The 9,181-nt window shown below is 50.1% G+C and overlaps 1 protein-coding gene across 4 annotated transcripts in view; it reads right to left on the bottom strand.

Moving 5' to 3' along the window:
- Nucleotides 1-770: 770 nt before the first annotated feature.
- The window catches only part of cdc27 (cell division cycle 27), a 13,680-nt gene continuing 5,269 nt past the window's right edge, over nt 771-9,181 (bottom strand). The window contains exons 8-19 of one of the 4 annotated variants that reach the window (XM_083677014.1): nt 8,902-9,013; nt 8,677-8,789; nt 8,267-8,366; nt 7,939-8,140; nt 7,589-7,761; nt 6,481-6,633; nt 3,681-3,889; nt 3,269-3,386; nt 2,821-2,949; nt 2,654-2,728; nt 2,219-2,390; nt 771-1,205 (exon numbers count right to left, since the gene is read on the bottom strand). In XM_083677014.1, the coding sequence (XP_083533140.1) occupies nt 1,123-1,205; nt 2,219-2,390; nt 2,654-2,728; nt 2,821-2,949; nt 3,269-3,386; nt 3,681-3,889; nt 6,481-6,633; nt 7,589-7,761; nt 7,939-8,140; nt 8,267-8,366; nt 8,677-8,789; nt 8,902-9,013 (1,639 nt within the window). In that variant the 3' untranslated portion in view covers nt 771-1,122. Of the gene's footprint in view, nt 1,206-2,218; nt 2,391-2,653; nt 2,729-2,820; nt 2,950-3,268; nt 3,387-3,680; nt 3,890-6,480; nt 6,634-7,588; nt 7,762-7,938; nt 8,141-8,266; nt 8,367-8,564; nt 8,602-8,676; nt 8,790-8,901; nt 9,014-9,181 lie in introns of those variants that run through there. The other 3 variants (XM_083677015.1, XM_083677016.1, XM_083677017.1) reach the window with 3 other exon arrangements.

A 9,181-nucleotide genomic window follows, 5' to 3' on the forward strand; every position in this document is an offset into this window, starting at 1 on the left:
CCCCCCCCCCATGGTGTCCTTTTAAAACTGTCATGTAAATAACAGTGATGTCTTCATGTTGTCATCAGGGCAGCCTTGGTCCTTGGTCTCAAAGGCACCCTGAAGAAATAAAGGATCAATACAATTGTAAAAAAAAAAAACAGTCCAGTTGGGGTGATCCCTGTGGTGTGTGAAGGCCCTCGTACCCGGGCTGTCAGGAGGGGCTGGGACCCAGAGGTGGCAACAATCAGGAGGGGAGGAGGAGAGGAGGGGAGGGGAGGGGAGGAGGAGGGGAGGGGGAGGGGAGGGGAGGAGAGGAGGAGGGGAGGGGAGGAGGAGGAGGAGGGGGAGGGGAGGAGGAGGGGAGGGGCCTCAGCCTCTCCTCTAATATTTAGTAATCACATTTCCTGTTGTTCTGTGATCAACGTTCCCAACGCCATAGCAACACACCTGTTACCCAGCCAAAAGCCTAGCATAGCAACACACCTGTTACACTCACATGACCCCAGAACATCCATGTACAGACACACTCTTTTGTCTGTTAGAAACACTTCTGAACCAGACACACCTGCTCCTGTCCTCCCTCCATCTCTGCTCTCCTCCTTCTTTAAACCCATCAGGAGGAGATGGGAGGTACCTCAGAGAGGAGGAGGAGAGACTGTCAGACCCCCGGCCCAGACCCCCGCCGGACCAGACCCCCCCCCAGGCCCCCCAGATCACCGGCCCAGACCCCCGGCCCCCCCTGGTCTGTCTGCTGGGATGGAGACCCACTCAGGACAGTGTAGACCTCCTGGACAGAGAGCGACCAATCAGGAGAGAGGAGCAGAGTGACAGGCTATGACATGTTTATTCAGTAATGATGATAAAAAGGAACATAAAAAAGCAAACCATTTAAGACCCTCAACGTTCTGTCCATCGCTCCTCCACGGGGAGAACACTCAGAGGACAGCTAATGATGGGGGGGGGCCAGTGAGAAGTAAGGCATGATGGGGGGATATGAGAGAGAGAGAGGGGGAGAGAGAGAGAGAGAGAGAGAGAGGGGGAGAGAGGAGAGGGAGAGAGGTACTGGATTAGCAGCAGTTTGTTTTCCTTCTTCTTCTTTATTGAACTGGAGTCGGGGGGTGTGGCTCCAGGTTGGCATGGTTACAGGACCTCGTCACTCTCGGCTGTGTGCAGCTGGGCGTCATCTGCGTCCGTCATGCTGCTCTCCTGAGAGTCGTCCAGGACTGAGGAGGTCAGAGGTCAGAGATCAACTCCTGGTCAGTCAGATGATCCGTTAGGGTTGGGGTTAGGGTTAAGGTTGGGGTTAGATTTAGGGTTGGGGTTAGAGTTAAGGTTAGGGTTGGGGTTAGGGTTAAGGTTGGGGTTAGGGTTGGGGTTAAGGCTGGGGTTAAGGTTAGGGTTGGGGTTAAGGTTGGGGTTAAGGTTGGGGTTAGGGTTAAGGTTGGGGTTAAGGTTAGGGTTGGGGTTAGGGTTAAGGTTGGGGTTAAGGTTGGGGTTAGGGTTGGGGTTAGAGTTAGGGTTGGGGTTAGAGTTAAGGTTAGGGTTGGGGTTAAGGTTGAGGTTAGGGTTGGGGTTAAGGTTAGGGTTGGGGTTAAGGTTGGGGTTAAGGTTGGGGTTAAGGTTGAGGTTAGGGTTGGGGTTAAGGTTAGGGTTGGGGTTAAGGTTGGGGTTGAGGTTAGGGTTGGGGTTAAGGTTGAGGTTAGGGTTGGGGTTAAGGTTAGGGTTGGGGTTAAGGTTAGGGTTGGGGTTAAGGTCGGGGTTAAGGTTGAGGTTAGGGTTGGGGTTAAGGTTAGGGTTGGGGTTAAGGTTGGGGTTAGAGTTAAGGTTGGGGTTAAGGTTGAGGTTAGGGTTGGGGTTAAGGTTAGGGTTGGGGTTAAGGTTGGGGTTAGGCCCAACAGGCTCTCTCTAGGACGTCTATGAGGCTTGATATCAAACTAACGGTGGACTGACAGACATCATACAAACAGACATTTGAGTGAAGTCCTTTAATTTCTCTGAATGCAGACGGGGTCATGGGGTCATACCTGGGTCAGGTATGGGGTCAGGTATGGGGTCATAGGGGGGTCAGGTATGGGGTCATAGGGGGGTCAGGTATGGGGTCATACCTGGGTCAGGTATGGGGTCATACTTGGGTTAGGTATGGGGTCATAGCTGAGTCTTAGGGGTCATAAGAGGGTTGTATCTTGGTCAGGGGTCATAGGGGGGTGAGAGGTCATAGGAGGGTCAGAGGGCGTACCTGGTTCAAAACTATAGGGGTAGCTCTCGTCAGCGATAGGCTCGTCGTCGTCGGGGAGGTACCTCTTGTCGATGGCCTCTTTGATCTGGTTGTTGGCTCCTTTAGGGTCCAGGTCCATCGCCCACGAGAAGTTCATCAGGGCCAGGTGGGTCTGACCCAGCTTCTTATACACCTGGAGGGAGACAGCTTAGATTAACACGCACACGCACACACACACACACGCGCACACACGCACACACACACACACACACACACACACACACACACACACACACACACACACACACCTGGGGGAGGACAGACATCTGGAGGTCAGGGAGAAGTAAGAACCTAACCATTATTCTATGTAACAAGTAGTCTCCCTCTAAAGGCAGGTTATAACAGCATGAATAGGCAGGTTATAACAACATGAATAGGCAGGTTATAACAACTTACCTTTCCTATCAAAAAGTAAACAAGCGACTCTTTGGGCACAATCTGTTTCAGCTCCTCCAGCTCCTGTAGAGCAGCCTGGAAAACACACACACACACACCACACGATCAGCAGCTGGCTCAAGTGTAGAAGTGGATCATGTGTGTGTGTTTCATGGGCAGACACACACCTTGTACTTCTCGTTAGCGAACAGGATGGAGGCTCTGTGGAACTTGCATAGCGGGTTCTTGGGGTCGATGGTGATGGCTCTGTTCAGCGTCTCCAGAGCGTGGTCAGACTTCTTCAACGCATGCTGCACCTGGACCACAGAGGAACCACAGGAGGACGCTAACAGGCTAACTCACCACTGGTCTCTGAGGGTTGATGCTAACAGGCTAACTCACCACTGGTCTCTGAGGGTTGATGCTAACAGGCTAACTCACCACTGGTCTCTGAGGGTTGATGCTAACAGGCTAACTCACCACTGGTCTCTGAGGGTTGATGCTAACAGGCTAACTCACCACTGGTCTCTGAGGGTTGATGCTAACAGGCTAACTCACCACTGGTCTCTGAGGGTTGATGCTAACAGGCTAACTCACCACTGGTCTCTGAGGGTTGATGCTAACAGGCTAACTCACCACTCCGATGTGGCACAGCAGGACGGAGCTCTGGGGGTTGATGCTGAGCGCCTTCTTGAAGTGAATCTCTGCCAGGTTGAACTTCTCCTGCTTGTAGTAGATCATCCCCAAACCATACCTGGAGATGGAGGGATGAGGAGGGGGGGGGGAGAGAGAGAGAGAGAGAGAGAGGGGGGGGGGATGAGGAGGGAGAGAGAGAGGGGGGGGGATGAGGAGGGAGGGAGGGAGAGAGATGAGGAGGGAGGGAGGGAGAGAGATGAGGAGGGAGGGAGGGAGAGAGATGAAGGGAGGGAGAGAGATGGAGGGAGGGAGAGAGAGAGAGGGAGGGGGGGAGAGTGTTATTGCTGGCCATATGAAGCGTCTCCTGTCACCATGTGATGTTGGATGTGATGATGTCAGTGGCGGGACTGACCAGGCGTTATAGTGGCGTGTGTTAACTCTGATGGCGTTCCTGAAGCAGGCCAGGGCTTTTTCCAGCTCCTCGGTGAGGACAAACTCGTGGCCCAGCAGGGTGTAGGCGTAGGCGAAGGCGGGGTCCACCTGGATGGCCCTCTGGAAGAACTTGATGGCGATGTCGTGTTCCCTCTGAAGGCTGAAACAGTTCCCTGCCACGCACCACGCCTGGAGTGGGGGGGGGGGGGGGTAGGTTTGAGGTTCAACAATCATTTGTAAGAATTTTCTGTAGTGTGTATTGTAGTGGAGTATGTAGTGTAGTATGTAGTGTAGTGTGTATTGTAGTATGTAGTGTAGAGTGTAGAGTGTAGTATGTAGTGTAGTGTGTATTGTAGTATGTAGTGTAGAGTGTAGTATGTAGTGTAGAGTGTATTGTAGTATGTAGTGTAGTATGTAGTGTGTAGTGTAGTATGTAGTGTAGAGTGTAGTATGTAGTGTAGAGTGTATTGTAGTATGTAGTGTAGTATGTAGTATGTAGTGTAGTGTAGTATGTAGTATGTAGTGTAGAGTGTAGTATGTAGTGTAGAGTGTATTGTAGTATGTAGTGTAGTATGTAATGGAGTGGAGTGGAGTGGAGTGTGTAGTGTAGTGTAGTGTAGTGTGTAGTGTAGTGTAGTGTAGTAGTGTAGTGTAGTGTGTAGTGTAGTGTGTAGTGTAGTGTAGTGGAGTATGTAGTGTAGTGTAGTGGAGTATGTAGTGTAGTGTAGTAGAGTATGTAGTGTAGTGTAGTGTAGTGTGTAGTATAGTGTAGTGTGTAGTGTAGTGTGTAGTGTAGTGGAGTGTGTAGTGTAGTGTAGTGTAGTGTAGTGTGTAGTGTAGTGTAGTGGAGTGGAGTGTGGAGTGGAGTGGAGTGGAGTGGAGTGGAGTGTAGTGTAGTGTAGTGTAGTGTAGTGTGTAGTGTAGTGTAGTGTAGTAGTGTAGTGTAGTGTAGTGTGTAGTGTAGTGTGTAGTGTAGTGTAGTGGAGTATGTAGTGTAGTGTAGTGGAGTATGTAGTGTAGTGTAGTGTAGTGTGTAGTATAGTGTAGTGTGTAGTGTAGTGTGTAGTGTAGTGTGTAGTGTAGTGTAGTGTAGTGTAGTGTGTAGTGTAGTGTAGTGTGTAGTGTAGTGTGTAGTGTAGTGTAGTGGAGTATGTAGTGTAGTGTAGTGTGTAGTGTAGTGTGTAGTGTAGTGTAGTGTAGTGTAGTGTGTAGTGTAGTGTGGTGTAGTGTGTAGTGTAGTGTAGTGTGTAGTGTAGTGTAGTGTAGTGTGTAGTGTAGTGTAGTGTGTAGTAGTGTGTAGTGTAGTGTGTAGTGTAGTGTAGTATGTAGTGTAGTGTAGTGGAGTATGTAGTGTAGTGTAGTGGAGTATGTAGTGTAGTGTAGTATGTAGTGTAGTGTAGTGTGTAGTGTAGTGTAGTGTAGTGGAGTATGTAGTGTAGTGTAGTGTAGTGTAGTGTAGTGTGTAGTGTAGTGTAGTGTGTAGTGTAGTGTAGTGTGTAGTGTAGTGTAGTGTGTAGTGTAGTGTAGTGTAGTGTAGTGTAGTAGTGTAGTGTAGTGTAGTGTAGTGTGTAGTGTAGTGTAGTGGAGTATGTAGTGTAGTGGAGTATGTAGTGTAGTGGAGTATGTAGTGTAGTGTAGTATGTAGTGTAGTGGAGTATGTAGTGTAGTGTAGTGGAGTATGTAGTGTAGTGTAGTGTAGTGTAGTGTAGTGTGTAGTGTAGTGTAGTGTAGTGTAGTGTAGTGTAGTGTGTAGTGTAGTATGTAGTGTAGTGTAGTGTAGTGTAGTGTAGTGTGTAGTGTAGTGTAGTGTGTAATGTAGTGTAGTGTAGTGTAGTGTGTAGTGTAGTGTAGTGTGTAGTGTAGTGTAGTGTAGTGTAGTGGAGTATGTAGTGTAGTGGAGTGTAGTGTAGTGTAGTGTAGTGTAGTGTAGTGTAGTGTAGTGGAGTATGTAGTGTAGTGGAGTGTAGTGTGTAGTGTAGTGGAGTATGTAGTGTAGTGGAGTATGTAGTGTAGTGTAGTGTGTAGTGTAGTGTGTAGTGTAGTGTAGTGTAGTGGAGTATGTAGTGTAGTGTAGTGGAGTGTAGTGTAGTGTGTAGTGTAGTGTAGTGTGTAGTGTAGTGTGTAGTGTAGTGTAGTGTAGTGTAGTGTAGTGTGTAGTGTAGTGTAGTGGAGTATGTAGTGTAGTGTGTAGTGTAGTGTAGTGTAGTGGAGTATGTAGTGTAGTGTAGTGTGTAGTGTAGTGTGTAGTGTAGTGTAGTGTAGTGGAGTATGTAGTGTAGTGTAGTGTGTAGTGTAGTGTAGTGGAGTATGTAGTGTAGTGTGTAGTGTAGTGTGTAGTGTAGTGTAGTGTAGTGTAGTGTGTAGTGTAGTGTAGTGGAGTATGTAGTGTAGTGTGTAGTGTAGTGTAGTGTGTAGTGTAGTGTAGTGGAGTATGTAGTGTAGTGTAGTGTAGTGTAGTATGTAGTGTAGTGTAGTGTAGTGGAGTATGTAGTGTAGTGTAGTGGAGTATGTAGTGTAGTGTAGTGTAGTGGAGTATGTAGTGTAGTGTAGTGTAGTGTAGTGTAGTGTAGTGTGTACCTCAGGTGAGTTCTTGTCCAGGTCCGTCAGGTCTTTAGACAGGGCAGATGTGTGTGTGTGTGTGTACCTCAGGTGAGTTCTTGTCCAGGTCTGTCAGGTCTTTAGAGAGGGCAGATGTGTGTGTGTGTGTGTGTACCTCAGGTGAGTTCTTGTCCAGGTCCGTCAGGTCTTTAGACAGGGCAGATGTGTGTGTGTGTGTGTACCTCAGGTGAGTTCTTGTCCAGGTCTGTCAGGTCTTTAGAGAGGGCAGACAGGGCCACGTCCTTCTGCAGGTGCCACAGAGTGGTGGAGTAGATCTCCATGCCCTCCACACGGTAGCTCTCAATACGCCTCACCTCCGAGAACACCCTCTCCGCCTGGAAGGGGGGGGGGGGGGGGGGGGGGGGGGTCAGTTACACACAGTGTGGATCAGTTTCGGGGGGGGGGGGGGGGGGGGTCAGTTACACACTTAATGTGGATCAGGTCAGCATCAGAAACGGAGCAGACGGAGAAGGACAGAACCGGTCAGGAATGTGCCTCTGAGGCCTAAACCAATCCCTCTACAGACCCGGACCAAACCAATCCCTTCATGGAGAAACATCTGTCTCACATCCACAACTGGATGTGAGAAGAACCGTGGTCTGCGTCAGGTTGTGGTGGGTTTGGGTTAGGGTTAGGGTTAGAAGAACCGTGGTCTGCGTCAGGTTGTGGTGGGTTTGGCACCAGCAGGACTGGGGACTTTGTCCGGATCAAGAGAAGATGATGACATTGGCTGAGTTGGGAGTGACATCCTGATCACTGATCCTACGCAAACCAGAGACCCTCCAAAAACAAAGATATTCTTTCTAAAAATAACATGAACTACTATCTTTGCACTCAGATGGACTCAATTCAACTTATTGAGTGATTTGGTGAAGACATTTTTGCATTTGAGCAAATGCTAAGAGGGTCAAAGCAAAGGGTCTGAATACTTCTGTACGAGGTATTTCTGTATTTACATTTTGATACATTTGCAAACATTTCTTATTTGTGTACGCATTCTGGGGTATTGTGTGGACTGATTTAATGCCTTTTAAATGGAGTCTCTAACACAACAATATGTGGAAAAAGTCAAGGGGTCCGAAGATTTTCCAAAGCCGCTGTACCTGTAGGTGTGAATTTACCTGTGTGTATGGCTGACGCTGACACACACACACACACACACACACACACACACACACACACACACACACACACACACACAGACACAGACAGACACAGACACAGACACACAGACACACAGACACACAGACACACAGACACACAGACACAGACACAGACACCCAGACCTACCTGCATGTACTCAGCCAGTTCGAAGTGAGCCCGTCCAACCTGGCCCAGCACCCAGCCTGTGTTGTAATGGTGGGAGGGCAGCTGGCCCAGGATGCTGATGGCCTCCTTACAGTTGTAGGAGCACAACGCCACGTAGCCACGCCCTATGTCCTTCAACAACGCCATCAGACCGTCTGGGGGGGGGCGGGACATATCATCATTAGGTTGTGCTGGGTTAGGATGGGTTAGTCAGGGCTGGGTTAGGGTTAGTCAGGGCTGGGTTAGGGTTAGTCAGGGCTGGGTTAGTCAGGGTTAGTCAGGGCTGGGTTAGTCAGGGTTAGTCAGGGCTGGGTTAGTCAGGGTTAGGTTACCTGCAGCAGCCTTCTGCAGGCTGAAGGCCTGGTACTGGGGCGACCCCAGGCTCTTCCCCTCCGCCAGAGAAGAGTCCAGCTTCAGGATGTCCATGCTCTCGTTCAGGCTGGAAGGGGCCACGCCCCCTTTACCCGCCTTACACTTAGTCTTCCTGTTAGGAATCTTAGTCGGGAACTTCATCTTCAGCTTCTTACTGTTCTCCTGTAGAGGGAGGGGGGAGGAGGGGGGAGGAAGGGGGAGGGGAGGGGCTTGTTTATATACATGGGATATATACAGTATGTGTATGTGTGTGTGTGTGTGAGTATATGAGTGCGTGTGGGTGTGTACCTTGGCAGTAGAGCTGGCGCTGGTGAAGAGTCTGGAGCTCCGTCTGGGCTGAACGTTGGGGGGGGCCGCGATGGTGGGGCTCAACACCTGAGGTGTGGTACTGGACACACACACACACACACACACACACACACACACACCAAGGGTCATCTTTATAATCAATCCCTGCGTATAAATAGTACACAGCTGGTCTGGGGGGGGGGCCGTGGTCTGGTTGAAGGGGATGGGGATGGGGAGGGTACCTGGTCTGGGGGGGGGGCGTGGTCTGGTTGAAGGGGATGGAGATTGGGGAGGGTACCTGGTCTGGGGGGGGGCCGTGGTCTGGTTGAAGGGGATGGGGATGGGGGAGGGTACCTGGTCTGGGGGGGGGCCGTGGTCTGGTTGAAGGGGATGGGGATGGGGGAGGGTACCTGGTCTGGGGGGGGGCCGTGGTCTGGTTGAAGGGGATGGGGAGTCCTTCTCTGCTGTTGCCACTCTGAGAGAACACAGACTTAGTCCCCGCCTGGCTGATCCTCGACACTGACTGGTGGAGACAACATGACAACTGGTTAACCAACTGGAAACATACATGTCATCTGTGTGTGTGTGTGTGTGTGTGTGTGTATGTGTGTGTGTGTGTGTGTGTGTGTGTGTACCTTCTTTGGTGGTGCTCCCGTGGGTGGGGGCTCCATGCCTGACCCGCTGTGACTGTAGTTCTGCAGATACGAGGGGTCTCCTGGGCTGGGCTCCAGGGGCAGGATCCCAAAACTGGAAGAATTATAATCAAGTCGATTTTAATTGTTTTTATTTATTGAACCTTTATTTCTACAGAAGAAACACACTGAGACCAAGGCCTCTTTTACAGAAACACACTGAGACCAAGGCCTCTTTTACAGAAACACACTGAGACCAAGGCCTCTTTTACAGAAACACACT

The sequence above is a fragment of the Argentina silus genome (assembly GCF_951799395.1).
Source record: "Argentina silus genome assembly, chromosome: 9".
Taxonomy (NCBI): Eukaryota; Metazoa; Chordata; class Actinopteri; order Argentiniformes; family Argentinidae; genus Argentina; species Argentina silus.